This window comes from Arachis duranensis, chromosome 10 (genome assembly GCF_000817695.3).
Source record: "Arachis duranensis cultivar V14167 chromosome 10, aradu.V14167.gnm2.J7QH, whole genome shotgun sequence".
Lineage (NCBI taxonomy): Eukaryota > Viridiplantae > Streptophyta > Magnoliopsida > Fabales > Fabaceae > Arachis > Arachis duranensis.
Genome location: NC_029781.3, coordinates 6445413 through 6466384, shown reverse-complemented (window position 1 = coordinate 6466384; position 20972 = coordinate 6445413). Strand labels below are relative to the sequence as shown.

General features: G+C 31.1%; 2 protein-coding genes across 3 annotated transcripts; one reads left to right on the top strand and one right to left on the bottom strand.

Moving 5' to 3' along the window:
- Positions 1 to 6952: 6952 nt before the first annotated feature.
- LOC107468819 (uncharacterized) lies at positions 6953 to 9580 on the top strand. The gene is made up of 7 exons (XM_016088190.3): positions 6953 to 7563; positions 7680 to 7823; positions 8200 to 8272; positions 8560 to 8665; positions 8765 to 8861; positions 8975 to 9070; positions 9153 to 9580. The coding sequence occupies exons 1-7, from the start codon at positions 7042 to 7044 to the stop codon at positions 9306 to 9308; spliced, it is 1194 nt and encodes a 397-aa protein (XP_015943676.1). The 5' UTR covers positions 6953 to 7041; the 3' UTR covers positions 9309 to 9580.
- A 4223-nt stretch (positions 9581 to 13803) lies between these two features.
- On the bottom strand, positions 13804 to 18721 carry LOC107468823 (sterol 3-beta-glucosyltransferase UGT80B1). 2 transcript variants are annotated; one of them, XM_016088196.3, is made up of 15 exons: positions 18595 to 18721; positions 18300 to 18371; positions 17698 to 17791; positions 17450 to 17592; positions 17226 to 17296; positions 16891 to 16972; positions 16591 to 16692; positions 16368 to 16423; positions 16141 to 16175; positions 15289 to 15493; positions 14968 to 15177; positions 14674 to 14733; positions 14522 to 14561; positions 14171 to 14392; positions 13804 to 14003 (listed from the first exon to the last, which is right to left on the bottom strand). In XM_016088196.3, exons 1-15 carry the CDS (start codon positions 18661 to 18663, stop codon positions 13950 to 13952), a joined length of 1515 nt encoding a protein of 504 aa, XP_015943682.1. In that variant the 5' UTR covers positions 18664 to 18721; the 3' UTR covers positions 13804 to 13949. The 2 variants fall into 2 exon arrangements, with proteins under 2 accessions (XP_015943682.1, XP_015943684.1); XM_016088198.3 differs by lacking the exon at positions 13804 to 14003 and having other exon boundaries at positions 14310 to 14410.
- Positions 18722 to 20972: the final 2251 nt, after the last annotated feature.

Sequence of the window (20972 nt, the reverse complement as noted above, 5' to 3'; positions counted from 1 at the left end):
GGTGGATCAAAAAAACTAAACTTTTATCTGAAAATTATACTTTGATAAGTAAGCTTGGATAACGTTTGAGGACGTATACCAAACTAACGAGAACAAGTGACCCAAAAATTTGATTCATGTGAATTTCTCTCTAACAAATGATTGGTATAAGTTATGCACAACAAATTTGTATCGTGCCTTGGTCCATTTTTGGAGCTTATTGCGACTAGAATCTTCATTTTCGGACAACTATTTTGTATATCTTTGGGTGTAAATTTTGTTGGTTGATCCATGGTAAAAAAAATTTATCATTCAATAAACCTGAAAAATATATACTTCATTGTTTAAAACCCTTGATAATACCCGTCCAAAAAAAAAGCGTTGATAATAACAAAATAAGATTTTTTATTTAATTGAATTGAATTTTTATGAACATTGAATTGTTTATTTTTTGTTTATAGCTTAAATATGTCATGAGTTGATGAGATAATTTCATTATAATACTATTTAGCTCAAACAAAATTTGCATATGAATACATCAAATACTTATCGTATAATGTGCTAAACTATAAAAGTTAAATGAGTATAAGTAGTGGCAATTTTATCCCCCATATCTTTGACATTGTCAACAAGCATCAGTTTATAAATTTCATAATAGGCTTTTGCTTCTTACTTTTTACAACTAAAACACATTCAAATAAGATAACATTTTTATTTTTATGGAAAAATATATATAGACTTCTTTCAAGTACTACTTATATCAGAAAATAAAAATTACACAAATACCTCTATTTGAATATTAAGACATGTTCAATTTATTATTCATTGGCAAACCATTGTGGTTAACATTTTGTATTATATTTTGTTTTTTCTTCGTTTAAATTGAACTTTACAAAGTGTGGTAAGTAATAGGCAGAATAATAAAATAAATTAGGATTATCAAAGTCGAATGCAATTTTAGAATTGTATTTATTAAAATACTTTTTTTAAAATTTCTAAGTGATTGATATTTGATAGTTGACACATTTACATAATAGTTTATATATATAAAAAGAGAAATCATTTCAATAATCTTCTTTTAATAGAAAGTTTATTTATTTTTTATAATTTTAGTTAAAATGTGTTATTAAAATTATGAATTGAAAAAAAAAATTATAGAAATGATAAAAAAATATTAATTAAAATATTAAAAAAATTATCCACTGCAAATATTAATATTAATTTTTTAACCGAATTAAACATCAATAATATAATAAAGATTAACCACTAAATATGCATATATATTAAATAAATTAACTCTTTCAGTAAAAAATATAAATTTAAATATAACAAAATAGATTAATTAGTGCATGAGCCATACACATGATAAATTTCAATAATTTTTATTTTAATTTCTACTTATTTTTCTAATACAGTAAGTGTGTTAGATTGGCATGATCAAATTGTTAGTATGAATGGTTATTAATTTTCAACCTTTGAAAAATTAGACCTTTTTTTATATGTTTGTTATGTAACAGTAAACTTAAACTTATAAATGTACAATTAAATTCCTACGCCTAAATATAATTTTAGCAGTATTTATTAAATATTATTTGAAAAGTTAACATAAATATCATATATATTAATGAAATATTGTTTGGCCGGGCGTAGCCCGGGTTTTAGACTAGTTAGTATGAAATAAGAAAGAGATGATTAATCAGATTAAATAAATTAAAAAATATTACTAAATAAAGTAAATATCACAATAATTATATTACTAATTGAAAAAAATTAATTTAATCAGAGGAAATGTTTATTGAAAATAGACAATTAAAGATCATCAATGAATAAAAATAAATAGGATGTAATACATTAAAGAATAATTTGGTAGTATAAATAATAAAATCAAATTATTATATACAATTTTTACTTTTTACATTATTATGATTGAAGTTAACATTAATGGTAAAAAACTAATTTTAAATAGTCCCAATTTATATTTTACAACATAATTAAAGCACAATTAATAATTTTTTATTTTGTGATTAATCAAAATTTTTTAAATTTTTTGATTAAGTCTTCTGTATTTTATGATGGATAAATTTTTTCTACAAAACACAAAGTATATAATTAATTAAAAAAATCAAGAAAAAATTATAAAAAATCAAATAAAAGATAAAAATAGAGTAAATATTTATTTTGAAACTAAAAATTATTTGTTAATTGTGCTAGAAATTTTAAAAATTTGTATCTTATTATATAATTAATTTTGTTACTCACTTTAATTTTATTATTCATTTATTGTATCTAAAAAAATATATAATGTCACACTTATTTTAAAAAAGATGAAATTTTTCAAATACATGGTATAATATATAATTTAAAAACAATAAAATAAAAATATCTAAAATTTTATAATAGTATTTAAAATTTTCAATGGCAATAATACAAAGTGTTTAAATCGACCAAATGAATTAAATAGTTATCCTTTGCACATCTTATTTAAATTTGAATTTTAAAATTTAATTTGTATCTTTTTTTCTAATATAAATTATTTTTGACAAAAAATAGAGAAAATAATTTATTAGACCAAAAAAAATCCTATTAAAAAATTATTATAAGAAGATTTATAATTAGAGAATAAAAGAATAAAAGTATTAATAATAATTAAAAAAAAAGAACGAAGCTTGTATTAAAGAATGTTAGAAAAGAAATAATAAAGTTTATATTAATAATAATAATACTGAGGAATGGTGTTGTTGCTTTAGGCTTCTAACCTTTGTTTTTGGCCATTTTTCTCTTTTCTTTGCTTTTTTTTTAAATTATCAAGTCATAAAAAAATAAAGAACAATTCAAGAAAACGAAAACAATAAGATCGAAAACAGTAAGATCAATAGTAACTATACAAATCAAAATACATAGGAGAAAAACAAACTATTATATGATAGAATTAACATGAGTATATTTCATCATTAAATAAACAAAGTTAACGCACAACAAAATTACATATAAAGAGAAAAAAAAAGAAAAAGAAAAAAAAGTCAAACTATCGAAAGTGATAAAAAGATTATTTTATATAAGATTATAAAATAATGAATTTCTAACTAAATTAAGTTATATTTATTATTATTAGAAAGGGTAAGAGAGAGCAGTAGAGAAAATGTTTGTGTGTTATCAAGTTGTGTAGAATGATACGATATAGAAGGGTATTTATAGGTGCTAAGAGAATCGAAATAATAAAAACGTAATATCCTATAATAAATATTCAGATATGTTAAATAATGCTAGTTGATCTAATTAATCCTAATTGTACTTTAACAATTATATTCAATTAATTGATATACATAATATTAAATTGTGTGATACTTAAATATCTAATCAAATTAATTAGTTGATATAATTAATCCACCGTAATAAATTGTATTTAATGCCACGTCAACTTTATCGTTAAGTGCAAAAATTTGATTTTTATATAATAGAATAGATAGATATCTCATTATTCGTTATTTTAACTTATTTATTATATATTTTTTTATATTTACCACTCAATATATTAAAATACAATTTATATTTAGATAGGAATTACATAGATATTTAATTAAAAGAGCATTTAATTTTTTAAAATATAAAAATAGTTTTAATTTCTTTGAATTTTTTAACATTTTTTGTATTTTTTAAATAAACGACAAACCTATAGCAAAAATAGGAAGAGATGGAAGTTTTATTGAAGAGGAAAAAAACAAATATAATTAAAATTTGTACATTTAAATGTATTTGAACTTTAAAAAATGAGACGAGATATGAGAACACACAGATACTTGGCTTCAATGAATTTTTTTATACCATTCAACTCATAATTCTTTAGTTTTTTATTTTATTTTCTTTTATTTCATATGAATTTATCAGTGCCAAACATGCATCATATAGAGTGTTTTTTTAACTTCATCCTAATCCATATATTATCTTTGCTAAACAAAATATAAAAAGAAAAAAAGACAATAAATAAATTAAAATTATTATTATTTAAAGAGAAAAAGATAGATTAGTATTTTTGTATTTTAAATTAATTAAGATCTAAATAAAAGATAACGTTAATTTAAAAAAGTTAAATTAAAATTAACTCAAATATTGATATTTAAATTATAAAATAAATTGATTTTCATATTTTATAAAATATTATACTCGCAGTAGTTGTAAATATGATGCTACTTAAAATTAAATAAAGTAACACAGATAAGATAAATAAAAAAAAATAACTTAATCTTGTATAAAATTCACCTATAAAATTCTGTACCGAAAAATGAATTTAATTTTAATATATTAATAATATAAAATATTTTATATAGTAATTCAATTCAATTAGATTTATCTATTTAGATCATTATTGAAAAATAAATTTTTTTTTGTGACTGAAATAAATTAAACAAAGAAAAACAAAACAAATAAAACAAGGAACTGCTTAAATAGAGGGGCAGTCCTGTTTAAGACTACTCTTAAACTCTTCCCAAGGTGAAAGAAGCTCCACATGCGAAAGTTGTAACTTCATCGCCATCTTTGCCATAATATCTGCCACCGTGTTTGCATCTCTCATAATCAAACGAAAGTCAACACGCCAATTCCAATGCATGATATCTCTTATTTTGAGCACCAATGGATCAATAAACCAAAAACTATCTTGGTGATTAGTAACAAGATTAAATGCTTCCACACAATTCGTCTCACAAATAACATCTACAATCCGTCTCACAAATAACATCTCGTTGACCCACATCCCAAGCTAAGAGATATCCTCTCCAAATAGCAAACAATTCTCCTTGAAGAATACTATTACTCTCAATCATTCCCAAACACCCCCTTTGCCAACTCCCATTACAATCTCTAATAACACAAGCAAAACAACACTATCACCCGAACCAAAATAACTAGCATCACAATTAATCTTAAAAGTACCAATGGATGGGGGATTCCAAAAACCATTTAGAGTAGAGGGAAGGGACATACGTTGTAATTCAAGAATATTCCTAAGCTCCTTTTCTGAAGTTAATGCCAGACAAATCACTTTTTCCGGAGGCCAAGTTTCATGGGGATTAAATATGTCATTATTCCTTACTCGCCATATCCACCAAAGTCCCGAAAAAAACTTGAACGGATGCTCTCTGCTATCCCGAAAAGAACTTGAACGGATGCTCTCTGCTATGATACAAGAATCAGTTCTTCAAATCCAAAGGATGACAAGAAATATCCAACCTATGCCAGACAAGCTGAGCTTTTGGACAATTCCGAATACAATGTAAAACTGATTCCTGGCTAGAAAGACATCTTGGACACCTATCCGATGACGACATCCCTCTTCTAAAGCGAAAACTTGCATTAGGAAGAGCCTCTTTAAGACACAACCAAGCCAAAAACTTATGCTTTCCGGAACAAGATGACGCCAAAGCCAAAGCCAATTCTCCCGCTCCTCCCAACCAAACAGTTGCTTACACAACCACAAGTAACCATTGCATGAGTTATAGACTTTGGTAGCAGACCCACTCCAATACCAACCCACTTCCGGACTTGCTTGTTCATCTGGATTGTAAGAGAGAATATTACCTTTCAGATTTTGAGATAAAGGAGAATAAAGAGTATCCAAATGCCACCTACCAACCGATCAAATATCTTGTATCCGGAGATTCGAATCAGAAATGTGAACATAATCCATCTCATTAGATAACCGTCCTTCTCTCCTCCAGCTAGAAAACCAAAAATTCTGGTTCAAATCTCCAATACACCAAGCAAACACATCCTTCAACACTTCCCAAGCCTTGCAAAGACATCTCCAAATGGGAGAGTCCTTGTTCTTAGGATAACTAAAACAGTCATATAGAGATGATCGGTATTTGGCATCCAACAATTGGACCCATAGCTTGTTTGGCTGCTGGAAAAAAGTCCAAACTAGCTTCCCAAGAAGAGCAATATTTACACGATAAGGATCTCTAATCCCCAAACCTCCATATTTTTTTGGAGTAACTAGTACCTTCCAACTAACAAGATTCAATCCTCTTCCATCAACTTATCCTTTCCAAAGAAAATTCCTCATCATAGACTCCAATTTACTAATGATTCCTTTGGGAAAAATAGAGACTTGCATCTGGTACGTGGGAATAGCGGCGACAACAGAATTAACCAAGCAGAGTCTACCAGCCCGATTGAGTAAACTCCCTACCCAGCACGCCCGGACGAACCGCGCCCCGCACGCCAAGGCGCGTGCAGGCAAGCGGAAGCATACGGGAGGGCCGAGCCAACGCCGCTCGGCAGGATTCAAAGGAGGCGACGAAGGATACTCGAGGGACAGGCCGAAGCGTCACCTGCTTCGGCCAGAACCGAAAAGCCGCATTGAAAAATAAATTTAACATATCCACGTACAACTACTTTAAATTAAATAATAATTATCAATACTATATGAGGATACATTATTCCACTAAGAGTAATTGCCATAAGAAATAATTCTCTAATTTTCTATACTAATATTAGAAAGTTTATATAATACTATATAATAATATTATCATTATCAATATTATATGATATCAAAAAAAAATCACCGTGCTAATATAATATTATCAATATTATATAAATCATCCTTATATTTATTTTTCTATGCATATATAATTAATTAATTAACTAATATAACAAATTATAATTAATATAGTAAAATTAATTAAGTAATATATATTATAATAAATTATATTAATATTTAAATATCTAATCAAATCAATTAGTTGATATAATTAAGTCATAATAATAAATTAAATTGAATGAGTTAAAATAATTAAATCGAAAAACATTTTTTGAAACATACCACATTAGTTCCACCATTAAATGCAGAAATTTAATTTTTATATAATAGAATAAATTTGAACACCTAAATTTTCACCCTTCAATAATGAGCATTCCGAATCAATTTGTACATGTTGACTCATCAAATATTGACACAAAAAGAACTTAATTAGAACTCAGAAAAACAAAACCTAACATGCATCGTGGAAATCGAAATCACCGACCAAAAGAAAACAAGTATGTGTTGTGTGTGTGAGTTTGTTGATGTACACGTTGATGAACATGGCTCCTACTGCACTCTCCTATCTTCTCTCATCGGCAAATCTTCACCGTTTCCCTTCCCCAAACCCTAACCCTAATTTCCTCCATCCGCGTACCACCACCCAATTCCTCACCTTCGCATCCAATTCTTCACCGCAAAACTCCACCGCCACTCCTCCTCCTCCCACTCCGCCTCCGCCGGAACCCTCCGAGAAGAAATCATTTGCGGTGTCCACCGGCGAGCTGTTCTTAGGTATCGCGACGCGCCTGATCAAGGGCAGCAGGGGAGGAAGCATCGTAGCGGATTCCTCTTCGGCTTCGGTGAAAGAGGAGGAGAGGATTGGTGCGGTGGTGGAGGATGAGATCCAACCCGACGTCATTTGGGAGCAGAGAGTGAAGGACGTTGAAGCTGAGCGCAAACGCAGAGTCGTCACAAGCCCTGGCTTTAGTTTCTCTGCTGCTGGTCTTCTCTTCCCTTACCATCTTGGTGTTGCTCAATTCCTCATTGAAAATGGTTACATCAAGGTCTTTTTTTTATAGAACAACTCTTGTTTCATGTGCTGTTCTTTTTGCCTGATTAATTATTTGGGAAATGATCAAAATTATTGATTTTTAGATTGGAATTGTTTGTATTGATGCAGGAAACTACTCCTTTAGCTGGTTCCTCTGCAGGAGCTATAGTATGTGCTGTGATTGCTTCTGGAGCTAGCATGGAAGAAGGCTTGAATGCTACTAAAATCTTGGCTGCCGATTGCCGCGACAGGGGAACTGCATTTCGACTTGGGGTTTGACTCGGCACTTGTTTAATATTTAGTCGTTCTTGGTATCTATGCTTGTTTCTCTTTCGGTTACCAATGGATCAGTGATGATTTAGTTCAAATAACTTGCCATTATTATACTCTTATTTACACTCATGATCCTCTTATTTTGGACTTTTTGTGTTCACAAAGACTTGCAATAAGCAAGCTATGATCTGTTCTGTTCTGTTTGGTTAGACCATAGACTCTTTAGGTGTGTCTGATTTTCTTTTATTTTGTAACTTGCGCTGCTAATATTGAGATATCCCTAGATAAGGATCATAAAAGTTGTTTTATTGTGATATTATGCTTGTGCCTTATTTTGCTTTTTGAGTGTAGGCTGTTCTTTTGTTTTTCTGTGTAGGCTGTTCTACGGGACGTTCTTGAGAAATTTTTGCCAGATGATGTTCATGTCAGATCGAATGGGAGAGTTCGGGGTGAGATTGGATATCTAGATTATTTTTTAACAGAATTATAAAATCTATAGCTAGAAGTGATATGCTATAGAGGAGGAAAAATGTGGCGTGTCTTGTATAGTGTTGTCTACAGTAATCATATACTATTTAGTTATAAAGTTGCATTTATAACTTAATGTTATAATTATATTATTTGTGTCTGGAACAAAATAAATAACTCCAAAGTGAAGATGGGGAGCTGTCTAATTTTCCTTTATCAGTAGTAGACTGGATGCGGCCGAGCCTTATTATATTACCTTCCCTTGCAGTTGCTGTGACACAGCTTCTTTGGAGACCCAGGGGTTTGCTGGTGGATCAGTTTGATTCTAAGGAAGATCTCATCAATGCAGTTTTTACTTCTTCCTTCATTCCAGGGTGATTTGTTAGTATACCATTTTTACTTGGTTGGATGTGATCTTCTTAACGCAGCATATATGATAAGTGAATTTGTAACTTATTTTGATTGTACTCTAGATATCTTGCACCAAGACCAGCAACAAGGTTTAGAAATCGACTATGCGTTGATGGGGGCTTGACATTGTTTATGCCACCAACATCTGCAACACGAACGGTATTCTTGATCTTTATGATTGTTTTGTTTCAATTCTGATATGCTTAAAAGAATTTATGATTGATGAGACTCTTGTCATATTTCGACCTCAATAAGCATATTCCTCTCTGCAGGTTCGTGTTTGTGCTTTCCCAGCTAGCCGATTGGGATTGCAAGGGATAGGGATTAGTCCAGATTGCAATCCTGAAAATGTTACTAGCCCCCGACAGGTAATTATGCAGTTTTTGAATTGTCATAACAGTTTTCTTAAGGACAGGAGATGATTGATCGTTATGCATTGAACTATTTCAGCTTTTCAATTGGGCTCTCGAGCCAGCAGATGATGCAATTCTTGATAGACTCTTTCAGCTTGGATATTTAGATGCTGCTGTCTGGGCGAAGGAAAACCCAGTCGAAGAAATAGTTCAAGATGGTAGTCCTGCGCTTGGAAATAGCATTGCAGAATAGCTCATTATGTAGACTGAAGATGCACGAGGAACAAATTATGTTACCCTTGAAATGGAGCGTCAAGTCAACAAGTAATGATGTCTTGAAGTAAATAACTAGAGGAATGAATTTCGTTGTTTTAATGTACATTGCCATAGGCGAAAGAAAAATGGAGAGGTATACATGTTAAATTTCTAAGCCACAAGGGTCATGTAGTTTAATTTAGAATCCCTGACCCTCTATCTGATTTATTGTGAAATAAAACAGAATTTATTACCTTATCGGTGACAAAAGTCATAATTGTACTTGAGTTCTCCTCCATAAGTGATGCCATTTTCCCATGTGATCATATCAGAAACTATCGGGTCCTTCTAGTGTTATGGTTATTGATACCAATGATGAAGTATGGACAGGCAAAAATATCAGTATCAAGATATTCTAAAGTGGAGGAGTTGGTAAAGTGATAAAGTGAGAAATTAATTACTCTTAAATTAAGATAGTGGGGTACACATTTTATGGAAGTTATAAAATCAATGATGATTAGCTTTTTATTTTACCACTTTATTAACTTCTTCATTTTAGAATTTAGATTCATTTTAGAATTTAGAGAATTCAAATTCAAAATATTATATATGCGTATAGTGTGCTTATTAATAGGTTCTCACATTAACTTTCTAATGCTTTATTTTATAGTTAAAATAAAAGGTGGATAGCTTAAGGAATATTGTTATTTTAAATGACACAAGTATCATAGATATTTCACAGAATAAAATTATAAACCAATAAAAAACTAACTTGGGTTGATATAATAGTTAGATCGCTAATCCGTTTAAACAAATATCAAGAATTTAAATCTAACATTGCATATGCAGTAACTTAGTAATCTAACATTGCATATGCAGTAACTTAGTAATCAACAATACATCTACGACGATTAGCATTTAGCTAGGTTCTTTAAATATTTAGACTAGAGGTTTAAATTTTGATATATAGTCAATTTGGGGCCGAGATTAGTACATAGGAAAGGAGCAATGACCCCTCTAAATTTATAATATTTACATATAAAGTTCTCTATTTTATAGTTAGGCTCCCCTAATTTTATTTATTTTCTCTTCTCTCAAGTTATGGAATTAACATTAAAGTAGTCTCTAAAAATGATTACGACTATTAAGATAATTTCTAAAATTTCAATTGTAATAATTACTTTATTAAAATTGACAGAAATACACTACATTACTCCCTAACAACAAGATAAAAACTATTTTAGTATAGATATTTAAGAATCACTTTAGAACTTAACTTTAAATTATGTCTTTCATGTTAGTCTCTTCCAAGCAAAAGCTCTGGCTCCATCTCTGAGTAGTTGGTATATCAATCTTGTACGGATGACTAAGGGGTAATAACAAAAAATTGATTTATTAAAGGCATCATGAAATGCCTTCAAAGTTAGTTCAAACTAATAATGATGAATACATAAACAAGATTAATTTCGTAATAGAATAAGGCCTGTTTGAAACCTAGTAGGAGTTTGAAGTGATAGAGATATATAATATATTGTATAATGCATAGTTGACAAAGAAATTAATAGAAACTATATAAAGTGAGTGGGAGACAAGGACAGCCCATTTCGCATCTATCAAGCTTTTGCAGCAGCAAGTCAAAAAGCATAATAATGAAAGTATGAAACCTCATGGCCACCGGGGTCAACGGACATACAAGTAGCAGTTAAGTCATATTATTATTATTATTATCATCATCATAGTATATGAACTTCAGTTTCAATTGCATGATGCTATAACAATAATAATCCTTTTGCATAACCTTGTTTACATTGTTCCACCTAAAAAGACACCAGTCATATGTAACATCAACATATATTAGCAGATATTCCTTTACACCATTCACGTAAATATTTAATAATAACATAAACTTGGACAGACAAATGCAACCTTAAATTCAAAGTAGTATTAATTTCACTCTTTTTCTGAAGCAACATATGCGCCCACCATGTAAACATGTATCCCCACAAATAGTACAAGCTCCATGCACGCTAGTTTATGCACCCATCTTTCTTCAGAAAAGCTACACCCTCAAATTCAAACCAATTATAGAAAAGGAAAAAAAAACACAATAAGAAAGAAAAATAAGGTATATAGTATGTAGCACTTTGTTTCTTTCTGGTTTATTTTTTCATTATATTATAACTAACCTAGCTAGCTCTCACTTGTTCTTCAGAGTTAGGCTAGGTTTTCTTCCATTTCCTAAGCTTTGTTTTTGCTCTTTAGGGTTTCTCAGGTTTCATGTTCCATAGACATTTTGGCATTCTGTCCACCTCCATTTTTATTGTTAGCTGCTAACATTCTTTGTAGCATTTGGAGGTAGCCAGTATGCCAAACAGGCTCTGTGAACTTGTCTCTGAGAAGCCTCTTAGGGCTCTTTTGCTCCAAACCGCGGCCCGGATATCTTTCTAAAGAGGTAATTTTATTCAAATAGAAAATCTATAGGTGGAAATTCAGGCGCAGTTAATTTTATATAAAGTTAATAGTTGAGAACGGTTAGATAATAATTTAGTTAAATCTGTCAAATCATTTAACGACTCTCAATTATTAACTTCACACTAAATTAATTGCACCTGAATTTCTATCAAATCTATATCGTTATTATTAGCTCTTAAGAGAAAACAAGTATGTAACACTATGATGAGGGCTCTACATACATTTTGACATCATTTGTCTGCACTCTTTTTATGGATTAGGAGTTAGTTTTTTCAGATATTTTAAGCTAACGGGTCTTAGTCTTTAACTTTTGTAGGTTCCAACTTGATTATTCCTAACAAGTAGGATTTTAGTTTGTTTAACTAAAGGATGTGGTATATATTTAGTTATCTTTGCATATTGATTTAATAATTTCTTTGCCAGTGAAGAGAGATCTGCATGCTATGGACATCAAGATTCCAAGATGTTTCATGATCTTGAAAAGTGAATATTTACATATTATTTTACATTGAGCTCCGGCAATTTAACGATTTCGATCTCTTTAATTCATTGAGGACTTGTAATTAGAAAAAGATACTTAAAGAGTTAAGACTTAAGAGCATATAATAGATGCATTATCTTGTGTATGTCTATTTTTTTTAGTCCTATCCTTATAAAATTAAATTCAGCTTCAAACATGAGTATAGGTGATGATATTACTCTTTCTCCCTCCTTTTTTTTTTTGGTATTTGTGTCCTCAACTTTTGTCTTGGCTTGTTAAATAATGGGGAAATTGCAGCTTTTGCATGTTTCAAACTTTATATATTCTTGTCCCTCGTGTTGTTTTACGTCCATATGTTTTGAACCGCACGGTTTCTTGCATTAAAGCATTGATCTCTTTCTCGTAGATTAATTGATTAAATCAATAAATAGAGATGTTATCTATATATGATCAACCTTTTTTATTGCTTTATTTAATAAAACATAATATGTACACGTCAAAAACCAATAATTGTGTATATTTATATATAAATACATATGTTATTTTATATCATTTTATATATTTTGTATATCAATGCATATTTTATATAAATTGCTGATTTAGTAAAAGCTTAATAATTTAAAAAAAAAAGACATGAATATAAAATATCAAATACAAAATTATGTTTAAATTAGAGACATGCATGTAAAAGAGACTGTGACAGCATGTGTTGTGAGTACAGTACTTCCATGAAGACAGTTTCTGCACTTAACATACACACATTTATAGGATATATAAAAGTCAAACATGCTCATCACCACAACCCACTACCAAAAGTTATTTTAAGTCAGCTCCATATATACATTCATTCATTGTAAATTTTCCTCCCATTCTTAAAAGGAGCTGCCCTTCTATTTATTACAGAGCCAACATAAAAGAATATTAGGTTAGTGTAATTGAATTTTGAAGAGTAAACAAAGGCACAAAGTCCAATTATACTACTCATAATCTTGCAAGGTTGAAACTATGGATATCATACCTTAGTCATAATATTTTTTTGGATTATATATATATATATTTCCAGTATAGATGATCATGATTTTACCACAACCACATTTGTGTGTGTGTGTAGAATTCTAAACATACAACCCCAGTTTATAGTCTTTAAAGATTCTTGATTAAACTTGCAATGTATAATAGTGTTTACGGTGGCAATTAGCTTAGTTTAATCAACTTTCCTACTTAGAAATTATGGGTACATCATAATTCCATTTTTCTCGAGAGATCACGTTGAGGTTCAAAGTCTTTAGTAAAACAGCGTAGTCATTAGTAAAAAACCATGGTATGAGATCAACCACTTCAAGATACAAGTGACCTATGTACAATAAAGCTCCCTCACATCATAAAATTATATTTAATTTAGTGATTGTCATGATATCTAAAGTTTGGTGCTTAATTTGTCAAAAAAGATTAAAAGTCAATATTTAATTTAAATAGTATAAAAATAAATAATTTTTAAATATTTAATATTTACTTTAAAAAGAAAGTCGGCAACTGAGAATTGGCCTATTTAAATATGAATCTGTAAGTAGAATGATTAACATATGGTACAAGAATTATCTATAAAAAGAACCCCCAAATATCCAATGATAACGAGAAGAAAAACATGAATGGATTCTTGGGAATATTTCAATTGTCTTGAAGATCTCAATTTATACCAAGCTCTTCTTTAAGGCACTTAACTGCTTCTGATACACCGTCCTGCAAGTGTTTAATAACATGAATACATTCAATTATTGCATATAATGAACTAATAATCTTACTGTTACAAAAGGAGACCAAGAATGCATATAGAGCAGATGAAGTATGTAACATCATCAGCCATGAAAATTAATTAAATTATGCTTTGTATTAAGAATATGAATTACCTCAAGTGATATTCTTTCAGAGATTTCTGCAGCTCTTGCTTTGACTCTTGATGATAATGCATCATGTATTGCCTTTGATAGCACATGTGCAGCTTCCTGTACACTTGTTTCATCATTTTTATCAGGAACCAAATGGTTTCTACTGAGCGGTTCTGGCGAAACGCCAAGCCAGTGCATTCTCTCGGCCCAGTAGAACTGATCTAGCATGAAAGGGCACACTACCTACAAGTTTTGCTCAACCTAGTCAAGTACATCAAAGAGTGATACTCATTGCAAAAATGAATAGAAACCAAATGAAGTGGATTCTTCCTTGGTTGTAACAAAATATGGTAGCAAGGGTTTGATTCTAACCTGAGGCGTGCCTGCTTGTAATGCAGCAGCAGTAGTTCCACTAATTAGAGGCAGAAGACAATCCATGCAAAATATACATATTAGTACACGTTATCGTATATGTTTCACTTTAATTACAACTTTGAGGGGCTCAGAATAAAATTTGGTCCTACCTGCCTCCATGATGAATCACAGCAGCACAGTTTTTGAAGAGCCAACTATAGGGTAGGGAACTATTTGCAAAACATAAAAACATGCCATTACTTGATGCTGAAAAAAAAGTCGTTAAATCGTCTAAATACGGATATGGTTTCTGTTCATGACAAAATATTATGGTGTTGTTTGATGTATGTAGGCTAAGCCCAAAAGAGGCTTACATGGTTGCTTTTTGGTGTTGATAAAATCTTAAAGGGTGCATTAAATAACTGTAACTGTAAGTGACACTAGAGTAGCTAAAGAAAACTCACCCAAAAAAGCAAAAGAGTTGTCCATCACAAAGACAAACACAATCTTCATTCCATTTTTTCTGGTCAGATGATTCTTCAGCAGCAAGCTTACGAACAATCAATTCTAAAGGTTCATAGCCAGCTGTAAAGAGAATAAATCTGTACCTTGTAGTGTTCAGGACAGTCTGAAGAACAGAAAGAAATGCATGGGGGTCTTTCAAAAAACCCATGCTGCAAGTAAATAAGAGAAAAATCAGGTTGAAAAGACATAAAACTACAATGACTGAAACAACTACTATATCTGACTCAAGACAATGAAGAAAAAATTGAAGCAAGGTGTACCTCCCAATGGAACTCAACCCAACAAAAACTGGATTAGTCTTTATAAAATTATGCAACTCCAAATGGCTCGGACATAAGTCGTCTTTAGCATATTGGCCTCCAGATGAAAAATATACTGAAATTTCTTGGCATCTCTTACATGTAAACTGCCATTCAATAGGTGGAAACCAAAATCCACAAACCCGTACTTTCGGTGGCCAGTATGCTATCAATGAACTAACATTAGTCAAGTGTTGAAACATAAAACCTATAATAAATAAATAATTTACAAAAAAAAAAAAACACACTAGAGGAACCATAAACCAATCAAGAACACAAATTTTCTCAAGAACATGTTAATAAAACAATAAGGAAACAGATTTAAGTACATTGCATTTCTCAGTAACAAAATAATGAAGAATTAATCACAATATTTTTTTCTCTTAAAAGGTCACAGATCTTCCGATTTACATAGAATTTTCTGTTCGATCTTTTTGGTATGAGAATACTTGGTTGAAACAAAATTATAAAGATACTTATTTAAACCCACCACGGGTCTTGATACATTCCTCATTTTCATTCTTCCAATCTCTCCTACCTAGTAAACTCAAAACAGAATTCAGATGCAACTATTATGAGCATTCATCGGAGATCTACTCTTCACCTCTCAGAAAGTTATGGCAGCTGTCATATGAAACCGTCTTAACGTTATGGTTTAATACAGGACATTTGCTACGAATGGATATAAAATTAAAGAAAGGGTATAGATGCAGGCAGAAGAGGACTAAAGCATGAATTAATAGGCAACATCATGAATATATATATATGCCATGTAGTGAAAGAGAAGCTTTTATCAAAGACCACAAAACATACCAGGGCATTCAACAACTTCTTTACTAAACCCATACCTGTTGAACAATGTACCTAGTCAGCACAAAGATCAGATCTAGTATTGCACAGCCGTTCAAAAGACAATTAAATGTATGTATCACACAAATATACAATTTAAAGGTGTTTTATCATGAAGTTGTATCAAAAGTGAAGTATTCTGTATCAAAAGCTAATTGAATAGACAAATTTTGAATTGTGTCCGCGCTTACATTACTAGAGGAGATTGTGGCCTTTGATGCCAAGTCGGAATTCCTGTCACTGGATCCTGAAATCACCAAATAAATAAATAATGGAAGTTCCTGTGGAAATTTTAAATAATGAAGGGTTCCTCATACTAATCTGCAAGTTTACATGTCTAAAGCAACCTAACTCAGGTGGCACAGACATGGTTTTAACGAATGCAGTGGAAAGATAAGTATAGGAAACACTTACTGTAAAAGGACATGAACTCAGATGCAGGTTGTCATTTCTCCACAATCCCCAATTTTCTGTGAAAAGAGGCCACATCCAGTGAATAACATCCTGCCAGCAAACCTATGGGGGAAAAAGATTAATCAAAATGAAAAAAGAAAACAACAAATTAATATACAAGCTGTATTTCCCAATCGTAGACTACAGCATGCTCTCCTTAATAAAGGGAAGAACACAATTGTAAGCAGGAAAAATCAGAATCAGCTGTTAGCATCTTTCCAAACTTAAAACATTAGAATATAGAAGTTTGACGAGCAATACCTTTCCAGAAGGAGATTCAGTGAGATATCTATACAAAAGAGGAAGTTCTCGTTTGAATTGGCTTTCAAATGTTGCAGGTGCACTACACAGGATATCAATGACCATAGTCATCAACTGGACATGACCTTCTATATTCATATATCTTGAGATAGTAATTTTTAAAGGACAAACATAGTGCATTTCTGTTTTTTCTTTTGCTGTCAGGCAGGGCCACTGGGGATGGGGGCATTAGAGGCAGCATGTATACCAACCAAAAGCAAGGAACTTGAAAACAGGCATTGCATTACAATTTCAGGAAGTTTAACAATACACAAGAGGATGAACTTCTTTAGTACCTATATGGAACCACATAAGGTGCAGCTACAACACAACGGACACAAAAACTTTCTGCAAGGCTCCATCCTTCCTGAACCATTAGGTAAAGCTCTTCGTAACTATACACTTAACCACTTGGTTAAATTTGTTTATGTCTATATCTATATAAGCAATGGAAACTTTTAAAATAGCAGCTTCTAGATTTCAAATGGCAATCTTGACAACACTATTCAAATTTGAATACCAAAGCAAAAAAATTTATCACAATAATGTCACCATCCAAGGCAGAGCCATCTCCAAATATCCTCTCAATTAAAGAATAGCATTCTTGTTGATGATCTCGTGTAATTTTCTTTTTTTGCAAGGAAAAGGATAAATCTTCCTTCCCTAATAAAATAAGAACATGTTAGAAACTGTAGTCACCCCCTCCCTTAACCCTATATATATAGCATTCCCCACATCATAAAGGGTTATCAAGTTGATAGTTCAAACCTTCCAAATCATTATTCTGCTCAGCAGAAAGAACCGGAGGAGATGAAACTGGGCAATATTCGACATGCTTTTCAGCCAAGTGAGAACTTAAGCTCTGTAAGAGTGATTTGTGAGTTGGGATTCGGAGGGTAAGGTAGGGAAGGGAATGGATTGAAATTTAAACCCTTCCCTTCACTCTCTTTCCAGCCAAGACCTCAACTCACAACAGTGTTAACGTTTTGTTCAAGTGTCAGATATTAACAGCATGAATATCAAATAAAATGCAAATACAAAAAATAGTGACTTGATTTGGCAATAAAAGTCATCTCTTATTAATTTTATAGATATTTTACATTTATTTATTGGAAGGACAGTTGATTAACTCGTTTCAGCTTCCAATTACGAGGAGAAAAATGACTAAGAACTCTAAACTCTAAATCTATGTATGGTATATGATAGTAACCTGTCAATAATTTACACTCTTTTTTAACAATTAATCCTTAATCAACATAATTAGATGTTACTCTGGCCTCTGTATCGTATAGACTATTTAACTAGCAGCTTAGAATTCGCAATTACAGTAGTAAACAAGTGTTATGCTTATCAGTTAATAATGCAAACACCTGGTGTGCGGAATGAGTTATTAGAATGACTTCATACTGCTTCTGGTCACAAGCAAAAGCTGCAGCAATGGCCTGCAATTAACAACAGTGCAATGCAAAGTTTGAGAAACAAAACAACCGTCGAAACGGTTGAAGTAAAGTCTTAACCTTTATGTATGAAACAAAAAAGGCATAACTTTTGTATTGTTGCTCAGTTCAAGAAATTTCAAAATAGAAACAGTGACTGAGCTCATTTATTTTCTTCTTCACTTCGATTTTGGAAATGAAACAAGGAAGAAGAAAAATCACTACTCACAGAAAGAGGGTACACGTCGCCTTTGGTTCCGAAAGCCATGAACACTGCTTTCGGTTTCGTTCTCTCCATTCTCCTCCTCTGCTACAAAAGTTCTACTATTTCTGTCCGTTTTCAACTTCAATTAAAAATTGTTGTCTTTGGATATAATAATTATAGGAAGAAAAATTTTAATAATAGGAAATATGATATTTAAATTAGGATTTCACTTATATTACAAATTAACCGAATCTAAATTACTCTAAAAAGTAAAAACTAGCTTAAAGTTAAAGATTGTTGTGATAAGTATGGAACGTGGATGTATGAGGATTACATTCTCAAGAGAGAATGAAATTAATGAAGGTTGAAAATATTCTTTCTATATGCCTATAAAAGAAGGTTAAGCCTCTGTTGATATTATACTACAACATATCAATAAAATAACTCTCTTTCTCTTTTATGTTGCAATATTTCTTTCACTCTCTTTATATTTCTTTATATTATATTTGTTACATCTTTTTTATTTATTTATTTAGTTATTTTATAACACGTTATCAGCACGAAGTTCTAACGAAATTTTAGAAAGACTCCAAGTAACAAATTTTCATTATGTCGAAACTCTTTCATCTTGAATATAATGCTTTTGATATATCTGGAAATAATTATTTATCATGGATACTAGATGCTAAAATTCATCTTAATTTAATGGATCTTAGAGATACCATTAATGTTGAAAATAATACATCTCAGAAGGATATAGCCAAAGCCATAATTTTCCTTCGTCTTCATCTTGACATATGATTGAAAAATGAATATCACACATTAAAAGATCCTGCAGATCTGTGGAAAGACCTTGAAAATAGTATAATCATCAAAAGACGGTGATACTTACTCAAACCCGATATGTTAGAGAAAATTTTCTCGACCTTTCATGTCTCGAATGTGCTCCTGCAGCAGCAGTATCGAGAAAATGAATTTAAAAATATTCTGAGTTAATTTCTTACCTTTTTGTTGTTGAATGCAACAATGAGTTATTTTTGAGAAATCATGAAACGCGCCCAGCTGGCGCCGCCCCATTTCCTAAAGCAAATGCGGCAAATTATAACCCCAGAAGAGATAAATGACAAGGTTTTAGTAGCAAAAAAAATTATGGAAGGAAAATGAATTATGTTCACAAGAAAAGATCTCACCAGAAGTGGGATAAAGAAATAAACAATGGGTAAAGTAAATCAATTGAGGATAAATACTTCCGTTGTGGTGGAAAGAGCCATTGGTCACGTACCCGTCATACTCCAAGGCACCTAGTTGATTTTTATCAAACATCCTTGAAAAAGGATGACAAAGGAAAGGAAACAAATTTTGTTTCAAATGATTAAAATTCTACCACTCATTATAATGTATCTAATTTCTTTAAGGATTCTGAAGGAAATATTGGTCATTTGACCAATGATGGAATAGTTTAATATGTGTGTTTGTTAAGTATTCATGTGAATAATTTTACTGTGCATGTACTTCTACTCATTTTATTATTATTATTTGTCTTTGAAGAAAAATGGCAAGGACATATCCTGAAGATATTTGCCTTGCGAATAGTGCAAGTTCGCACACTATTCTTAAAAGTAATATATATTTTACCCATCTTGTGCCAAAAGAAGAATATGTTAATACTATTATTAGCTTAGACAATGTGATTGAAGGCTCCAGAAGAGCTATAATTTTGTTTCCCAGAAGAACAAAATTCATAATAAACAATGCACTATTGTCTACCAAGTTTCGAAGAAACTTGTTGAGTTTTAAGATATTCGCCGAAATGGATATCATATTGAGACTATGAATGAGAGAAATCATGAGTACTTATATATCACAACTCATGATTCAAATAAGAAAGTTATATTAGAAAAGTTACCCTCACTTTCATTTGGGTTGTATTATACTAAAATTAGTGCAATTGAATCACATGCCATTGTAAACTAGAAATTTACTAGCCCAAATGAATTCATAACTTGGCATGATAGATTGGGTCATCTGGGAACAACCATGACGAGGAGAATTATTGAAAACTCCCATGGACAGTCACTAAAGAACCAAAAGATTCTTAAATCTAGTGAATTCTGTTGTGCTGCATGTTCTCAGGGAAAGTTAATTTTAAAGCCATCACTAGTAAAGATTGGATTTGAGTCCCCTGAATTCCTAGAAAGGATTCAAGGTGATATATGTGGACCTATTCATCCATCATGTGGATCTTTTAGATATTTTATGGTCCTGATAGACGCATCTTCAAGATGGTCACATGTTTGCTTATTATCTTCTCCCAACCTGGCATTTGCGAGATTATTGGCTCAACTTATTCGATTAAAAACACAATTTTTAGAAAATCCAATCAAAGCAATTCGTCTTGATAA

Coding starts and splice junctions, on each gene's coding strand:
- LOC107468819 (XM_016088190.3), top strand. CDS start 7,042: ATGTACACGTTGATGAACATGGCTCCTACTGCACTCTCCTATCTTCTC. Junction 8,862..8,974: donor CAACATCTGCAACACGAACG/GTATTCTTGATC, acceptor TCCTCTCTGCAG/GTTCGTGTTTGTGCTTTCCC. Junction 9,071..9,152: donor ATGTTACTAGCCCCCGACAG/GTAATTATGCAG, acceptor GAACTATTTCAG/CTTTTCAATTGGGCTCTCGA.
- LOC107468823 (XM_016088196.3), bottom strand. CDS start 18,663: ATGGAGAGAACGAAACCGAAAGCAGTGTTCATGGCTTTCGGAACCAAA. Junction 18,372..18,594: donor GCGACGTGTACCCTCTTTCT/GTGAGTAGTGAT, acceptor TGTTAATTGCAG/GCCATTGCTGCAGCTTTTGC. Junction 17,792..18,299: donor TAACTCATTCCGCACACCAG/GTGTTTGCATTA, acceptor TCACTCTTACAG/AGCTTAAGTTCTCACTTGGC.